Here is an 18,600-nt window from a genome sequence, read left to right as displayed (position 1 = left end):
GGCTTAGTGGTGAGGAGGCTTATCACGTACGATAATGTCTTTGTGTTTCCTCACCATCAACTCTTCAGATGGCTGAGTGCGGACCTCACAGAGAAGAGCTGACAAAGGTAAGAATGAAAACAAGTTCACTGAAGCTCTGGTTTGAAAACTTAAAACTCAGAAGCTCTTTCTGTTTCTCTGGTGAAGGTTGTTTGTTGGGACAATGAGCACTCTGGAGGACGTCCCGTTTCAGACTCTGCTGGGCCCGCTGCAGGAGGAGGTGACGGCTCCAGACATCGCTCTGCCAGACTGCCCTCGGATACTGCGAGACACTGAGGTCTCATCTGATGAAACATCAACATATTTAAGATTTCAAGTTTTACTGGGGTCAATTCAATGCCAGTGAGAAGTTTGACTCAATGGCTTTACCATATTTTCTAAATCAATTTCTCGTTGTAGTTTATATCATAAATCCATTTCTATGACGTCCTATGACGTTTTTATCTTTTTATGACATATCAACTTTTTATGACGTTTTTTTCCGTTTTGGCCAAGATTTTGTCTATTGCGAGTTTGCGACGATTCCACACAAATGTCTAATATGATGAATTAATAAAGTGATTCAATTTTGATCGGATATGAATTAAGGCTGCAGCTTGATGGCAGAGGCATACAACCACAATATGACTTTCTAATTCATGCATTTTCTCTTGCATTTATTATTGAAGTGTTTTTGAAGTAAGACACAATGGTGGTATGGGACAAAGGAAAAAGCTTGGCTGTAAATAAATAATAGATGAATCCCATTACCTGTGTCATTTTCAGGGTCCGGGTTTTAATTACTGAGACAATTGAATGTAAAGTAGCCATCAGTATCAGTAACACCTGCTACTAAGACTGCTGTGTATACATCTTGTTGCTGAAGATCTTCTTTTTTATTTATTTACCTCCAGTATAAATTCAACCTGGAGAAATGGATCTTAAGCGGGCAGCAGCCAGTCTCTGAGACCCCCTCCTGCCCCCCCTACTGGCTGATGTTCAGCCGCCCTCAGGAAAGCCACAGGGCCAATCGCAGGAGCCGTGAGATGTGGGCCCCTCGACCCCGCAGCCACAGCCTGAACTCTGCAGACCCCCGCTGGCACCAGCGCACCGTCAGGTTCCTCATCTCTGACTCTGAGGAGGAAGATGGGTACCACGAGGATAATGAAGCCTCCTCCGCTAAAGACCCCCCCCATTTCTCCATAATGAGCAGAGAGCGGCCCCGGAGCGCTGCACCCAAAGTGCCCCTCTCGAGAGTCAAAGACACACAGCCTGGTCCTTCCTCTTCCCATAAGAGCAGCAAGAAGAGGCACCGCTCACTGGGCAGAAAACACTCCCAGACCACCCCTGCTCCAATCACCCCCAGGCAGCCAAGACCCTCCTCTGCTGGGCCCCTTGTCAAAAACTGCAGACAGGTTGTGGGTTTTCTGTCCCAGTCTATGAGAAAACTATTCATTTCGTTTCTTCTTCTTTATAACGCAATCTTTGTATCTATTCCTCCCTTGACACCAGGCCCAGAGGACCGGAGGCTCTCGGGGGGTTTTCTTTGACTCCGCAGCAGAGCTGTTGTCAGCGCTGAGTCAGGAGGAGAGGGAGCTCCTGGGAACCATCACGGAGAGGGGCTTCCCGTTACACACCGCCATCCTGGCTCTGCAGAGGACAGGCTACCACAGCCCAGAGAAGGTAGACACCACTGCGTGTTCCATATGATCTGTAGTCTGTGCTTTTAATCAACCCTGATAATGCATGAATACAATACTTTATAGTTGCATTCAAATACTTCATAATGTTAAAAATAAAACTCACATCTTCGAACACGTGTTCATTTTGGCATATCTTTACGACTAATGTGTGGGCGCACGACCTGGCAACCAATGGTCTTATTTATACAACAGCTTGTTTGTGACCCGTCAAGTATCAGCAGGTAAACATATTCAATTAAAAACCCCTTGACGTTTTAACATATAGAGATGTGTCCTCGTGCTTTTTGCACTTTGACAAGACCTAGCATATCAGCCTATTAACCAACCCTATGTGCAATACCCTTATTACCTGCTGATACACTCAAGTGTAATAATCAATGCCATTTGCAATACACACTAATTATTTAGAAATTATTGTTTATAACAGACTACTTTTTTCAATACCTTTATATGTTTTGTCTCTTTTATATTACTATTTTATACCACGGATGTGAATTTATTGTATTACTGGGTTTACCTCTTTATTGTTGCCTTTTATCAGCAATAAACCCGTACTGTTGTGACCCTGTAAATGTCCCCCTTCGCTGTTGGAGCTGTAAATGTCCCCACTGAGGGACATTTGAAGGATTTCTGATTTATAAATATCTGCTCCGTAATCCACAGCTCCTAAAATACCTGGTGGCCAGTGAGCGTCTGTGTGCTCTGGGTTACGATGAGGCTCAGGTGGAGGAGGCCTTGGAGATGTTTCAGAACTGTGAGAGCAAGGTGATTCCCACTCAAGTGTTCACAAACAAAAAAGATTGCAAAACAAAAATAGCAAACCTTTAATAAGTATTAGTATTACCTGTAATAATTGACTTTTCAGGCTGCGGCGTTCCTGCACCTTCTGACTCAGTTTAATGAGATGGGCTTCCAGCAAAGTGCAATCAAAGAGGTGCTGCTTGTTCATGAAAATCACCGAGAGAGGGCTCTGGAGGAACTCATGACACGCATGACTTGAACAAAACATTCCCCCTATTTCCAGTTTCCATGTATTATTAATTATTGAGAAATGTACTATAATATTTATTGATGTAGTCCCAAAGCATAATACAGAACAGATCCTTCAAAAGACTCACTCTGTCAACTACACCGGTATGTATGAAAACATGAATGTACATTAAAAAGATCATAAGTGGTATCCGAAAGGTTTATTTACAGGTTGATTAAAAAAGAAACACTGAAGATTTAGCTGTCATCCCAGCTGGAGAAATAAAGTCACGGTGCAAGAGCTAGCTGCAACGTACTAACACAAAGTAGTGCCCTAGATATGGGTAACAGCGTTTCTTAAAAAAAAGGCTGTAACTCCTGAAAGAAAAAAAAGTCAGATAAAAAGCCCCTCTTACAAAAACCACGAGCTGAACACACAAATTACATAAGCAGAGGGAAATATTTACATGTTTGGTAAGAAGTGTCTATTAAGGTTCCCTCTGTCCTCTTTATAAAAATGACACCCCAACTGCCGTAAAGAGGTGATCTGCAGCGCCGGAGAGCATCCTCATTGATGGCTGGACTGGCGAGTTCAACTTTATGTTGGAGTTAGAAGCCTTCGAGAGGTCTCTCTGAAAGAAAAGGAAACATTTCAGTATGTTTTTTTTTTTTTAATATGGAAGGACTTGAAATGTCTGTATGTGCATTCATGGTTGTGGCATGGGAATATAGATGCTTATTATATAGAGAGTAATATTAAACGTGTTCTGTATGCATTCACTTTGGAAAACAATTAGATTTCAAGAAATATGTTGGAAAATGTCATTGTTGCCTCGGCTACAAATGACTGAGCCAATGGGATGTCAGGACGTGTTTTAAGGATTTACAGCTAAGGAGATTTATTTGTTCACAATCATGTAATGATTTGAAAATAATGAAAATATACTGCGATGTGTATTTTTAGGGATGTACGGATTGTCTATATCAGTTTCCAAACATTATGCAGTCTTCGAGTACATGTGATTGCCTTTTAGATGATGACCAAAATGGTTAATGTACATCCAAAATGACATGATCCGGTACAAGTATACACAAAGAGACAACTCTTCCGTAAGACATCCATTAGGTCATTCTGTAGGACTTGACAGTGATGCCATACGGCAGAGTATAACTTCTTAAGCATTCAAATTAGGGCTGCACGATATATCGTGTCATGACGATAATCACATTATGCGCGATATTGACATCGCAGGATGTGCGATTCATTTATTTATTTTTTAGGATGTGCGATATTAAATAGGCAAATTAACTCAAACACGTCATGTTACAATTATTTTGCTGCTTGCTACAAAAGGAAAACTTGCGCGGCTCTCATGTCAGGGGTACTTGAGTGACATGCAGGCTCTGCAGGCTTTGCATGCACAGCAAACCACCAATCACAAGCATTCTTAATCAGATCACAGCAGGATCACCGAGCTAGCTCAGCTTGTTGCTCTGATAACTTAAGATCCAGAAGTCTGTGACTAAAATCCTTCATCCGGTTAAATAGTTTAAAAAATACCAATTGTATGCATTAAAATTCAAGAAAGGATGGTTTGCGGACAAAAAAAAAAAATCTTCAATTCCTGTATTTTTTTTATATCGCAATGTCAATTTTTTCTAATATCGTGCAGCCCTTGTTCAAATGGAATGTAGCCATAGTACTGATCTAGGGTCATCAGGGTTCTTACACCTTCTCCAAAGTCAAGCATTTTTCAAGGTGCATTTTCCAGCTTTTCAAGCAGCTTACAGCTGTTGTAAATTACAACACATAATATACACATACTCAAATGATTATTTCCATACCTCACATTAAATCAGATGTTCTTTATGCTATAAACAACCAAATGTGTGTTTCGTGATAGCCTTCTACACGAGGATAAAAAAATTAAAGATAACAAAACAAAGTTTAATATTTCAAAATGAGTGACCTGTACGTGTATAACCTGGCTGAGCCAATATAAAACAATCAGCCAAATAACTTTTCAATACATTATTGATTACTATTTTTGAGGTACTTTTAGGTTGGAAGGTAAATGGTGTACTTCTCCTCCACTACATGTATTTAATACCTTCAGTTACTTCACAGATGTGGATGAATGGTGTGAAATATAACCAAGTGTTAAATCAGACTTTAGTTCCACCTGGAGTAAATCCACAAGCTACCCTGCAGTATACAAAGTCATTCAGACTAGCTGCACCTTCACCAGCTTTGAGAACACTTTCATGATCAATCTTTATAAAACATATCATATATTATTCTGAAATGGACCAATCTGCACAACGACTACTTTTACTGTCGCTACTTTCACTATATTTAGATGAGAATACTTTTCTACTTTCACTTGAGGAACATTTTTGAATGCAGGACTTTTACTGTAACAGAGTATTCCTACACTCTTGTACAATATCTGAGTACTTATAACTTCACTACAAGATCTAAGTACTTGTACTTATTCCACCTCTAGTAGCGTATTAGTCTGAATTGTAGCCACAAAAATCACACGGAGCTGCATAAAAATAGACTCACACTGGTAACAAGTGGAAAATAATATTTACAAATGTGTACAATGATTTGTAGGTCATTTTGACTACTCAAGACACCTGACTTATACATCTTCAAAGGAAGACTGTGTTCATTCTACAATTACATGGGATAAAGCTAAATGTAGTTTTAATTGTATAATACTTCAATTTTATATAAAAGACAGTTTGTTTTCATCTGTTTTCAAATAAACAAAGTCTTGGCTTTCAGAATATTAAACTTGTTTCGGCAAATTCAGATGATAAATACAACTTTGAAGCTTCGGCATAATTACAAGCGGAGAACGGAGTAATGTAACATCACAGCAAGCATAACAACAGTCGGTGTTTCTTTTGAGTGTTTCCCCGGTACACAAACGCAAAAATACACAAACACTCGCGAGCTTCCCCCAGACCAGTAATACAAACGAAAATGTGTCTTCGGGTCAATGTGACTGATTTCGATAGAGCAAGTCACATTTGGTTTAGGCACGAAACATACTACCAGTAGAAATACATTGCTTTCAAAATCGCTCTGTCGAATCAATAGATTATATTTCATGACTATAACACGAAAAGCCGTGAGAGCTTCATCCTCTGAACACCACACGATGCGACTGTAACGCACATAACATAGGTACGCTCCTCTGAAATGATTGTTATTCCTCAATCGAGTTCGCTATTCAGCTCGCTAACGTTAGCTTAAACAAACGTAACATGCAACGTTAGCCTAAAATGCTCTTCTACGTCGTACCTTTCATGTGGCTCGTCAGCGCAGACTATCGCATCGTTATTTTTGCAAACTTTGCAGGAGGCTACTCGTGGGCTTGACCCTCGTCTTAGCCATGGCTTGTATTTGTCTTCTGCTAGCCAACGCTCATTGAAACGGCAACCTCCTGGCACACAGTCATCTATCTCTCATCAGAATGCCCAGGTCACACGTAACACAAACACTTGCAGGTCGTGCGCATAGCGCGGGAAGGTGCAGCGGAGCTGTTTTATGTAGAAGCGAAGCAATTCTTTTCTTTTAATCTAAAAAGCGAACTAATCAGTCAGACAGCAATGTATTGTAAATGTAAAGCATTTACATTTTCAAGCACTTTATCTCAATTTCAAGCACCATTCCCAAAATTCAAGCACTTTCCCAACCTTGAAAACACCACGTCAAATTTCAAGCATTTTCAAGGATTTCAAGCACCCGTACGAACCCTGGGTAATGCAGTCATTTCCTTCACTAGAGAACTTAAGTGGAGTTTTGGGTTAAGGGATTCACTAAATCGATATAAAAATGTATATACCGTAAAGTCGGAATAGGAGCCAGCAATGATGGTGTTTTCTTGAGTATCCTGAGACCTTGGTGTGCTTCCTGGAGTGTTTCGAAGATGAGAGATGTTCTCCTTGTTTCGGTCGAGTGCACTCCGGGGAGTCCTTGCAGGTCCAAGGGTTCGCAGGACGGATAACTGCAACAAGAGCAGCTTCAATCAAAATGTGCTTTCTCACCAACCCTTTCATTTGACCAGGGACGTCGTGCACAGGTCTGGGCTAATGTGCCCGTTTGGCTGACCTGCCCCTCTGGAGAGAGAGAGAGAGTTTGTTTTTCTTTTTTCTGGTGTGGCAGAATCAACATGATAAGCCCACAATTAGTATTGTAGCGTCTCGCTGCGGGAAACACACTTTGTCAGCGCTGTCATCTGCCGGTGCGTTAAGACCACCTCAGTGTCGGATTTTGGAAACTTGATTTTGAGTTGTCTCATGGCAGTCAGGGTATAAGGGACAAACCAGGGGACTTTACTTCCTCTTGATACCGTCGGTTATTTACAAAAAAACACCTAAACATAGCCTTTGTTATTGTGCTTCTGTCTTTCTGTGTCTTCTCATCTGTAAACTCCCTCGACGCGCCGCTCGCTCTCTTTTCCTGATCGCCCTCTCACGGGTGAACAGTTCAATGTCCTGCTTCATTGTAGGATTTCTGCCATGTCTCTACCACTTTAGTTTGACCATCTCTGTTATTAAGTTATGGAATACTAAATAAATAATTAGATACCTTACCGTTACTGCGCTCATAAAGAATGATAAGAATAAGAACAATGCGTATTGAACTGGTTTAATTAATTAGTGAGTTTATTTAAGTTAGAGGCCCTATTTTATCAGTAGCCTATGTCTGGACTGCACATCAGTTACAATAGGCAAACTACATTAGAACAGAATTGTCCCCATTTTGTCTTTAATAGCTACTAACATTAGATATTTTAATGATATAAGGACCGCAAAACAAAGAATTTCCCTGGTTTTCATTTTTAAAATCAAGTCACCGAATGCAAGTAGTCGCCTTAGCTTATTTTGTTATGAGATGTGAATCACTGGTCAATTTAGCTGATGTAATAATCGTTTGGTTTCTTTTACATTAAAAACAAGTTACAATTTTCAAAAGGTCTTGTGTTTTTTTTCTTCGGGGGGGGGGGGGGGGGGGGCCCTTTTTCCAGTTTAGAGCAATAGCCCCTCCAAATGTCTGTGCACGTCCCTGCATTTGAGCAAACTATATGGCCATACAGAGGTGAAACAGAACATGTGTACTATAAAATAAAAACATGACATGAGCCTCCTCTTATTACAATTGGGCTCACTTCTAGCCTATTGTTTCTCTCTCCATCTCCATGTCATGGTCTGCAGCATACTTGAAACGTATTAAACTTAGGTGTTGATCAGTAAGGACAAAACGTGAGATACAAAAATACATTGTGTGGTGCTTAAATGCCCTGACATACATATGCAGGTAAAAGAAAACAGAGACAATATTGCAGCCTGCTAATTAATCCAAAATGTATGGTGAATGTGGTCAGAGAGGGGTCAGAGAGGCAGGGGGCTCACCTTGCTGGCTGACAGAGGGGGTTTGGAGCTGGACGACTGGAACGTTCCACTGAGGAAGCTGTTAGGAGTGGATATGGTGGAGATGCCATTGAGCTAAAAAAAAGGAAAAAGGCCGGGTGAACCTTCAAATCTATTCAGTCACTGAGGTATAGTCAGTTCATGAAATAAATTAAAATAAAATTACAGCACCATCTTACCTTTCTCACTTTTCCAGGCGTGAGAGTCCCTCCCATCGGCCTTTTGGATGGTGTTTTCATTGTAGTTCCATATAACATGTCTTCCTGTATCTGTTTGATTTTCTTCATTTGCTAATTTAAACAAAAAGAAGAATATAGTCATATAAAATCCCTTTGACAAAGAAATGTAAGACTTGATTTAGCCTTTTAAATCAAAGTTAAAACACACCCTCTCCAGTTTCTCCCTCTCCTTTTCAGCATGGTGGTGATCCCACTGCTGCTGCACGTACTCGAGGAATTTCTGTCCATTGACCAGGAACTCCTTTTCGTGCTCCTGCTCCCAAGCATCAATCTGGGCTTTAAGACTCTTTTCCAGCTGAAACAAATAGGAAACTACCATTTGACCTTGTTGACATGTTATGTTTACTTTTGCAGTTGGCTCATTCTACCTCTACTATACATGTTCCTCACTTTTGATAATCACGCTTCCCTTGGCCCTGGCTCTCTCACACACGGGTTATAATGTTGGCTTTGCTTAATTCCACAAACTTAATGAAAAACAGTTTTCTTGTGGAATCTATCATTTTTTATTTATATTTAAAAGAAAACCATAGAGCCAATAGTTTGTCAATGCAAATATTTTTCCATTTTCTATAGAGTGGCGAAGTCCCGCCCATCTACTTCCGACCCATGGGACCTTATTTCGGAAATAGTATGTATTGAAGTCAATGGGGAGAGAAAACGTATCTTTCGATCCCGTTTGAATTGTGCCACGAATTACACATATGATGTTTGTCAATCCTAAAAAATAATTTCCATGTCAAAAAAAGTCAGTTTGTCATAAAACTGTTGAAATATAATACTATGAAAAATACGCAACTAGAAAGACTACAAATCCCAGACCCGCATGCTGGCTCTTACGAACCGACTAACTCCCCTTGTGTGTATGTACAGCTCTCAACACGCCCAGAGTAGTGATTTTCACCTCCTTTAATACTTTTCGCCTCATTCTGAAAGAAAGAAGTGGAATGTGCCAACGTGACGGCTGTCATAGTGTGTGGTGCGAGACGGGAGAGGTAGTTTATTGAGCGGTTTCACATAAAAAAAGTGTTTTTTGACTTGCAAAATTATCTTTTTAATTGACAAACATCATATGTATAATTTGTGGCACAATTCAAACGGGATCGAAAGATAATCTTTCTCTCCCCATTGACTTCAATACATACTTTTTCCAAAATAAGGTCCCATGGGTCGGAAGTAGATGGGCGTGTCTTTGCCCCTCTAGTACTAAATAGCCGCGTTCACACTTCGGTACTTTTCCCACAAAGGTTCATGCGAACTCTTTAGTTCGCATGAACTAAGTACAGATCGCGTTCACACCAGAAAAAATCCCTGGGGGTGGATTAGGCAAATGAAGCCGCTGACGTCACTTCTTCTTCTGCTTTGGGTTTACTGGCAGGCCGCAAACCACTTCACGGCGTATACTGCCGCCCAAAGTCCCCGGCCGGAAGTCCCGGGAGTTGGGGACTGGCTTCAGTAGAAGCTGCTGGGAGTCCCAGCAGCTTCTACTGAAGCCTTCCGAGTAAATCGCCAGAACGCCGACACCTCCTCATCTCCACCGCTCCCATGTTTTATTTTGTGTTGCCATAAGTTAGTCTCTCTGCGTTTCTGCGCTGGGCTAATGCTAATAATGCTAATGCGAGGATAATAAAATGGCAGCTTCACAAAACTTTTTGGGAGTTTTACGGGGCGTGGTTTGCAATTCGCCCAGCCAATCAGGAATATAGCTCTTTTCTCAAAAAAGAGCCGCTCGAAAGTCCCTGCTCTCGAGCAGGGACTTTCGAGGGGGTAAAAAGGTTCGCATGAACTACTTTTAGTACCGGCCCTTTTTGGTGTGAACGCGATCATGAACTAAGTTCGCATGAATCTTTGTGGGAAAAGTACCGCAGTGTGAACGTGGCTATTGACTTCCATACTGCTAGGAAGCCTGATTGTTTCAGTACCCCCACCTGCTGGCGAGAATCAGTAATGCACCAACAACCGCTCAGCTGTTTTCACTCTTACATTACATGTCACTTGTTAGACGCTTTTATCCAAAGCAACTTACATACTCAATACTGTGGGCAATCCCCACAGAAGCAATTTGGGGTGAAGTGTCTCAGGGACACAACGACATGCTGACTGCAGTGGGGTTTGAACACCAACGCACAACCCACTGCACCACACGCCTCCAAACGTGTGGTAAGCTTGAGCTCATTTGTTTTATTGCTAGTTTATCCAATGTTGTTTTGAATCCCTACAAACAGCTTTTTGACTAGTTTAAAACAGTTAATTACTAATCCTGCTCTATAATTACTGAGCAAAGTATACAATTAAACACTTCCTAACCTTAGGCAAGCTCTTCTGCAGGTCAGCCCTCTGCTTCTCTTCTTTCAGAAGGTTCCCACCTCTGTTGTTGAATCTTGCAGGGTCGTTGGCCTTTTTCTGAGATGGAGAGAAGCACATACATCCTTACATGTAACCACCTAGAAAAGTCTGTTTTAAATGCTGCCACACTATATTCAAAGAGAGTACTCACGTCAAGTTCCAAGTACAGGGTCCAGTTTTCCTGCCATTTCATGACTCCCTCAAAGAGTTCTTGGTGGTCCTGGTAATACTTCTTCAGCGTGCTGACCTCTGCCTCGTGCAGGAGGAGGATGTCTTCTGCGAATTCATCTGGGTAGAGAGAACGTGCGCTTAGACCCACATTTCCTTTGTGATGATCAACAGCAAATAAGCGTGTACGGGCTTTGTTAGAAAACAGCAGATATTTACCATCATGATATGAAAAAAAGGCTTGCTGCTGTTCTTGGCTGTAGAAGCATTTCTCCCAGAGAAGGGCGATCTCCCCTCTGATGGCCACAATAAAAGATTTCATGCTCTGCATTTTCAGCACCTCTAGATGCTGGAGCTCAGCTTGGAGCTGGAAAGACACATTGTTAATGTATGAGTTTGTTGAAACAAAACACCAATGCATTGTCTGAAATCATTAATGTAAGGCAGGGATATTCAACTAAAATTCAACGAGGTCCAGTTAGAGAAAATCTCCCCATGCAAAGGTCCGGAACATCAAAATGTCTAACTTGCTTTATGAATTAGTGTGATATATATTGAAGTAGCCTGTATCAACATCTGCATGTAATCAACAACTGACTGACAATCAAATAAATATAGTACAATTCATAAACAATATATATTGTCAATTAACATTGAATTATACAGATAAACAGTAAATACTGTGGATATGTGTAATGTTCCTCTCGGGCTGCATTTCAAAATAAAATAGAGAAAATAAATAAAATAGCTTTTGAAAATATGTGCATCTCAAAAGTGCTTAATTTTAGATAAATAAAATAAAATGTAGCAGCAACTTGAGTTTCTCTTTTTCTTTGTTAACCGTTTCACATCATGACTTAACAGTTTCAGACGATTATAGAACAATATCAGTCTTTACACATCATAACAATTGAACAGTTTTAAAGTTTCTCTTTCTTTCCCTCTTATATTGCAGTCCCTCACTCACTTTTTTGTATTCAGTGCGAGAATTGAGCTGGAGCTTATCCTGCTAGGAGTTTGTAAATGGTGTCAGGGCCATTCTCATACACACATGCAGGTGTCATTGGTTAGCCTCGGTTAGCCTGCGTTGGAACGATATTTAGTTTTAATTTTTATCCTGGTGGACTGATCATATTGGGCTCTGAGACTGCTTATTTTTTGTGACCTCAGTTCTGATTTGAGAGGGAATGTTTGGTCAAACACTTTGTGTTTTGTCTCATAGTGGCATTTTCAATGAGCACTACAGTCTCTGAACAAATGAGACACACTGGTTCTGTGCTCCCAGTGGGCAGGATGAACATGAATGAGTCCGTCCACTCAGGGTTACAAGCTCCGTTCCCACTGTCCACTTTCCTCTTCTTGGAGCGCCATTGGTAATTATTTGTCTCTCCCTGTCTGCCGCTAACACACCTGTTCACTCTCTGCTTCTCTCCCTGTATCGCTAACTATTCTCTTCACTCACTTTCCTCTCTGCCGCGCTCTCGTCTCTTCTTCTGTGTTTCTTTCCCTGTATCACTCACTCGTCTCTCTTTCGCCCCCTGTCGGCGGCGGTTAAAATATAATCGCCCCGTCAAAATTGAAATCTCCTATTAATGTATTGATTATAGGTCCGGGTCCGTATAGGTCGGCGTCTGGGTCCGGATCGCCTGTTGCCTACCCCTGAAGTAAGGGCTCAAATAATTCAGATTTCTTACTGCCTCAACGTTGCTCTTCTTTGACAAGACCATATGCTCAGAGATGGGCTCCCTCTCCTCTTGGGGAATCTGAAGTCTTTCCCACAGCTCCTTGATGGTGATGCGCAAAGATGAGCAGCGCAGCTTGTTCTCAGCCTTGCTTTCTTGTAACTGGAAGGAAGCATATAAAACAATCAATTATACTATGAAATAATACATGATATTTGTTTTAGACTTATTTTAATCTGACCAGAGAATCAGATTCAAAAACATTAAGATACAAATGTTTGAAATTCACCTGACTGAGGAGAACTTTAAGGGCAGCAATGTTGTCATTTGAGAGACAAAATGCCTCCTCGTCCTCAGACATCACATCCATCTCAAAACTGGTCTCTGGATCCCGCTCCAGATCATCCATGCATACGGAGATCTCCTTTTTGAGGCTCACAAATTCATCATGACGACATTCCTAAAAAAGATAACTCAAGTTTACTTCCAACCGTTATGAGAAAAAGGCATTGAGTATTTAAAATGAGCAGAACATCATTGACACCTTCTCTTTGGTCAGATCATCCAGGTAGGCGTGATATGCCTCAAGTTGCTTCAGTGATGGGATGGCGGCCTGGTCAATGCCAAATGGGGTAGTGCACATAATGTCACACAGCTCACGGTCTTGTCCCAGGAGGCCCTTTAGCTCTTCCATTCTTTGCTTCTTCTGCTCCTTCATCAACTCCAAACGTGTACGGCTATTCTTCTCAATCTGCAGCATGGAGCAGCCCTCTTCCTCCTTGAGGAATCCAGAAAGTTAGTCCAAGAATTTAAGAAACTTTTTTTCCAGACAGTAATATGAAAACACCTAGATATATTCCTGAACGAAACTGTACCTCAAAGGAAGGCTGCTGAAGTTCACGGCACAACTCTGCAAGCTCTTCAAAAAATTCCCGAATGTTTTTCATTAATCTTTTCTTTAGCTGCTCTTCCTCGGTAATCATCAGGTCCAACAGCCCCTGTAGGACAAGAGTAACACAACAACTCATTTGTAAACTCCGTCCGTAAGTCCAGACTTTACATCTTATTTAAACTGATGACTCACTTTAATGTGCTTGTGGACATCGTTGGTTCTCTGTACGCGCTGTTCCTCTGGAATACCGATTTCATCCCAAATATCCTTCAGCCTAACCAGAGCTCTGTTGAGATAAGCAACCGACTCTGCTGCGTGGACTTCACTGGAAAAGAAAAGCAGCAGTGTGACGGGTACGTTTAAAAACCCCTGTTAGCAGTCAAACCAGTACAATATTAACGTTAGCGGTAGAGGATAATATCAAATCAAGTAACGTTAGCGGACTGTCAGTAGCAGAGGGCTAACGTTAGATACCGCTGGGCTAAATTGATGTATGCTAGCTCCCCGAAGCTGTCTTGTAGCATTAGCTTAGCTAGCTGTAAAGTTATATATTACCAGCTGGAGCGTTAGAATAGCATTCAACTTAATTACCATTTAAAGTTAGTCATTGCAGCATACACGGACGGCTATTCCGTCCCAGCGTGACACAAACTGTGTCAATGTAGCTAAAGCTAACTAGCTTTATCTCGACAGCCTAATAAGGAAATATGTTTGCTAACTGAATAATATTGTTTAAGTGTAAACAATTTAGAACCAATTTATATTAAAAGTCTACGTTACTAACCTCACTCTCATGTTTCCACCGCAAACTCAAAACAAAAATAGAAAAACAGTCTTCCTAACGCAGAAGCGGTCCTAACTATGAAGTCTCTACGGTTCGTTTGTCTACGGATTTGAAATCTGCACCGAACCACATCTGGGCTCCGATTGGCTGGTGAGTGACGTCACCGGAAGTTGTTTTTAGGGCGGTGGTTACGGGCATAGACATATAAAGAGTAGACGCCGCATCGACCGCTGCTGCCTATTGGCGCTGACGAGCCGTGGGGCCGCCATCTTGGACCGGTCACCCGCTCCACTCAGTGTAATCTGTCTGGCAGGCGCAATGAAGTGTCAGCGCATTTTATCAATCATAACTCGCTGAATACAAAACTGATTTTCACGGGGGGGGTTTCTGCAAACGTCATATATGTAGGCATGATACCGGACACATGATTCGGCGTATTTTAATATTCATAGTAGGCTTAACAGCAATAGAATATTCTGGTATTTGATAGCCTATGTTATGTATGATAGGTATTTTGCAAAAGACACACGATATATAATATATACACACACACACATAAAAAAACACTAATGGTCTATATATGATAGAGAAGCATATTGTGTAGGCCTATACTCAGCTATTTTAATAAGTTGAAAAATGAAGAAACAATAATACATTATACATAGACAGAAGTTATATATCAGTAAAAATGAATATCTATGTCATAAAAAATGAAAATGTACTTCTACATCTATATAAAAAATGTAAATGTTCAAGTTAAACACAAGAACACCCCGCCAAACCATATTTACACAAAGTTGCTCATGACACCCGAATGCCCCGTGCATGCGGCTCCTCCAAAGCATGACTGAGAACCTCTTTCTCATATCTTTGTCTTTGGGAAACCATCAAAATAAAAACGGGAGATTTGAGAGTCAACACAAAAACATTTTAAGAAGGAGGTCAAGCTTATTTTCTTCCTTCTTCTTCCTAGATAGATTAGATTAGATTTTAGATTTAGATTAGGACCCTTTGTGTTTCAGGTGACAAAGACTTCGTCAGGTAATATGCAATGGGAGCCTTCCAATGTCCGTGTAGGCCAACCACCATGAACACAAGAGCCTCAGTAGCAGCATCGGTCTCATTGTTTCCATCACCCATGTCTACAAAAGCAGACATTGACTGGTTATGTGGATTATATTGCACATGTTTTCTGATGGCCATGTCATCCAACATGAGTGAAACACATCCATATTTAGCCTGGTCGTCCTGGCATCTTCTCTCCAGCATATCCAGCATCATCTTGTTCAGGCCAGGCTTGCCATCCACCGAACACAGCCACCTGTAAAAAAATTGAGAAGTAGCTATTTAACGTACTTGCAACCGTAATTTCCAAAAATGAAATTGAACAACATTAAGACTACCTTTTTGTTGTAGTCTCTCTGAGGTATTTGTATGCCTTTGGACCATGTAGATGGAGTGTGAGGGCACATTCTCTGTGGTCCTTGGAGTACTCATGGCCCTGCTTTGCCTTCAAGTCTATTTGAAGATCTGAAATTGTATGAGAAAAAATTAATAAGTCCCCTTCATATAATAACAAAGGAGTTTAATAAAGAGTGTAAGAGTAAGATGTACATGAATCTCAAAGTGCTAATTTCATCTTCCCTGAGTAGAAATCAAGCCTCTTTGAGTTCTTCATTAATGAGGTTCTTTTCCCTCAAATCCCCCAAAAGAGTCCTCACTGTGGTCTCTGCCCTCTTTTCTCTAGCCATGGCATTCTTCCTCTCTCGCTCGAGACTCTCCACTCTTGCTAAAGCTTCATTGAGTCTGGCCTTAAGAGCAGTAGGAGAAGCAGGCGAGACATAGCTATGATCCCAGTAGAAAGAGGGATGAACATGGTTTGAGTGATGTTTCACTTCACACACAACACTTTGACACAACTAGAGTATGGCCCACATTCTTTCTTATAGTCATCACCTGTCAAAGCCACTGCCAGCATCATGCGTGTGTGTGTGTGTGTGTGTGTGTGTGTGTGTGTGTGTGTGTGTGTGTGTGTGTGTGTGTGTGTGTGTGTGTGTGTGTGTGTGTGTGTGTGTGTGTGTGTGTGTGTGCCAGGAATGCATGTTCAACATGTCTTCAATTGTGTGTGTATGTGTTTATTTGTGAGTGTGTTTAATATGAGTGGCAGCAAACAAGAGAGATGAGATTTGACTTTGTCTAGGACCATTATGATATGATGTTGAAAATAGAAATACTCACATCATTAGGCTGAGGTTGTGAGTGTGAGGTTGAAGCTTCTGGGTCGTCCTGAGGGGCCACAGACAGGCTCTCTTCAGCTTTTCTGGAAGTAGACGTAGTCCTGCCCTTTTCTGGCTAAAATGAAAAAGCAGAATACCACACACACACACACACACACACACACACACACACACACACACACACACACACACACACACACACACACACACACACACACACACACACACACACACACACACACACACACACACACACACACACACACACACACACACACACACACACACACACACACACACACACACACACACACACACACACACACACACACACACACACACACACACACACACACACGTATGTCACCCTGCCCTGTTATTGATAATAGAATATTTACATTTATGAATGCTAATAACCGTATGATGATACACCTACTCTTTGGAGGTGAACCGGGAAGCTGAAGATGGAGGGAATAACACCATCTCTGAGTCGGACAATCTGTCCTGTCCTGTCAAACTCGTCCTGCTTACAATGCTCACTGCAAATCACGGATGACTCACAGTGAACCCTTCCCTCCTCAAAGCAACTTCCCACTTCTTTCTCATATCTTTGTCTTTGGGAAACCTTCAAAATAAAAACGGGAGATTTGAGAGTCAACACAAAAACATTTTAAGAAGGAGGTCAAGCTTATTTTCTTCCTTCTTCTTCCTATATAGATTAGATTAGATTTTACTGTATTCATCCCACAACGGGGACATTCACTTGTTACAGCAGCGATTTATAAAGTCTCAGTTGGCCATGAACATAATGTTTGCTGGCTACGATTTCGCTGGCGGACATCAATACAGTACAATAATATTCTATTTACAAAATACAACCAATTATAATGTTGAATCTTACTTGTGAAAAGTAATCCCCCGACCCCTGTTCGCAATCGTCCGCCGATTTGCACAGCAATATGCTGCACAGTGCTCTGGCATCTTGAAACCTCTGCTGTCTATGGGTAGAATGTCTGTAGGATGACCGGTCCAAGATGGCGGCCGTATTTCTTGCGCCCCAGCAGCCAATGCGGCGTCTACTCTTTATATGTCTATGGTTACGGGCATAGATATATATAAACACATGTGTGTATATATATCTATGGTTACGGGTGGTTATTTGAGGCGAAGTCACGCCCATCTACTTCCGGCCCATGGGACCCCGGAAGCGAAAAATTAACATTGAATTCAATGGAGAGAGAACACGTATCTTTTGATCCCGTTTGAATTGTGCCACGAACTACACATATGATGTTTTTCAATCTTAAACAATAAGTTCCATGTCAAAAGAGTCACATTTTGTCGTAAAACTGTTGAAATATAAGACGCGACTACAAAGACTACAAATCCCAAATCCCATTCTGGCTCGCGTAAGTGATGTCACAGGCGATAATGCTCCAAGTGGTTGTGACTCGTAATTAAAGCGAAGAAGAAGAAGATCTCATAACTGATTTAGAGATTGCTAAAAATAAATTCACTTTTACAAGATGCCTGTGTGCTTTGTACCAGGTTGTAATCACATAAGTGATCATACCACTTGCTCGTTCTATCGATTGCCGTCTGATGAAAGGACCAGGAGTCGCCGGATCAGACATATCAGGTAATACACATGTTGTGCATGGAACACAGTCAAGTTAGCTACCTAGCTAGTAGCGACGAGTAGCGAGCACGTTAGTTAGCATTACATTACTTTAGTAATGGTAGCCTTACCATGAAATTATTATTTTATTACATGAAGTAAACTAAAGCAAACAGATATTGTTCTAAACTGTATTAAAGTAAACAGGTATTATCTTGAACTGTATTGAAGTGAACATGTATTATTTGGGACTGTTTTAAAGTAATCCTATATATATATATATAAACCTTCTTACATACACTTTCCCAGACACCCTGACACACACACTACACTCCCTGACCAAGATATCAACACACACACACACACTTTCCCAGACACACACAATACACTCCCTGACCAACACACACACACACGTCCTTTTCAAGGTTCTTTTTGGGGCCAATATAATCTCAAGTACTGATAGCTTTGCATGACATTCTTCTGGACGTGTTTCATT

At 41.2% G+C, this 18,600-nt stretch overlaps 2 protein-coding genes and 1 long non-coding RNA gene across 4 annotated transcripts; 1 reads left to right on the top strand and 2 right to left on the bottom strand.

Moving 5' to 3' along the window:
* The first annotated feature begins 202 nt into the window (after positions 1-202).
* On the top strand, positions 203-3,126 carry LOC117447774 (ubiquitin-associated protein 1-like). Its single transcript, XM_034084663.2, has 5 exons — positions 203-316; positions 933-1,433; positions 1,531-1,701; positions 2,385-2,486; positions 2,587-3,126. Exons 1-5 carry the CDS (start codon positions 203-205, stop codon positions 2,719-2,721), a joined length of 1,023 nt encoding a protein of 340 aa, XP_033940554.1. The 3' UTR covers positions 2,722-3,126.
* A 17-nt stretch (positions 3,127-3,143) lies between these two features.
* On the bottom strand, positions 3,144-14,401 carry LOC117447759 (protein regulator of cytokinesis 1-like). Of its 2 annotated transcripts, XM_034084642.2 has the most exons (14): positions 14,250-14,399; positions 13,658-13,790; positions 13,449-13,571; positions 13,118-13,351; positions 12,863-13,033; positions 12,586-12,735; positions 11,111-11,258; positions 10,875-11,011; positions 10,685-10,780; positions 8,526-8,672; positions 8,318-8,428; positions 8,121-8,213; positions 6,551-6,712; positions 3,144-3,322 (listed from the first exon to the last, which is right to left on the bottom strand). In XM_034084642.2, the coding sequence occupies exons 1-14, from the start codon at positions 14,258-14,260 to the stop codon at positions 3,200-3,202; spliced, it is 1,839 nt and encodes a 612-aa protein (XP_033940533.1). In that variant the 5' UTR covers positions 14,261-14,399; the 3' UTR covers positions 3,144-3,199. The 2 variants fall into 2 exon arrangements, with proteins under 2 accessions (XP_033940533.1, XP_033940534.1); XM_034084643.2 differs by lacking the exon at positions 6,551-6,712 and having other exon boundaries at positions 14,250-14,401.
* Positions 14,402-16,331: 1,930 nt separating this feature from the next.
* LOC139434059 (uncharacterized) lies at positions 16,332-17,533 on the bottom strand. The gene is made up of 3 exons (XR_011643463.1): positions 17,388-17,533; positions 16,923-17,111; positions 16,332-16,601 (listed from the first exon to the last, which is right to left on the bottom strand). It is a non-coding gene; the product is annotated as an uncharacterized lncRNA (long non-coding RNA).
* Between the last annotated feature and the right edge of the window lie 1,067 nt (positions 17,534-18,600).

Source organism: Pseudochaenichthys georgianus, chromosome 6 (genome assembly GCF_902827115.2).
Source record: "Pseudochaenichthys georgianus chromosome 6, fPseGeo1.2, whole genome shotgun sequence".
NCBI lineage: Eukaryota > Metazoa > Chordata > Actinopteri > Perciformes > Channichthyidae > Pseudochaenichthys > Pseudochaenichthys georgianus.
The sequence above is the reverse complement of the archived record's forward strand: the minus strand, read 5'-3'. Positions and strand labels throughout refer to the sequence as shown.

Excerpts from the sequence above, each read along its gene's own strand:
- LOC117447759 (XM_034084642.2), bottom strand. Across the intron at positions 10,781-10,874 it reads CCCTGTACTTGGAACTTGAC|AAAAAGGCCAACGACCCTGC; the intron begins GTGAGTACTCTC and ends TCTCCATCTCAG. Across the intron at positions 8,214-8,317 it reads CGCCTGGAAAAGTGAGAAAG|CTCAATGGCATCTCCACCAT; the intron begins GTAAGATGGTGC and ends CCTTTTTTTTAG.
- LOC117447774 (XM_034084663.2), top strand. The coding sequence starts at position 203 with ATGAGCACTCTGGAGGACGTCCCGTTTCAGACTCTGCTGGGCCCGCTG. Across the intron at positions 317-932 it reads GGATACTGCGAGACACTGAG|TATAAATTCAACCTGGAGAA; the intron begins GTCTCATCTGAT and ends ATTTACCTCCAG. Across the intron at positions 1,434-1,530 it reads TTGTCAAAAACTGCAGACAG|GCCCAGAGGACCGGAGGCTC; the intron begins GTTGTGGGTTTT and ends CCTTGACACCAG.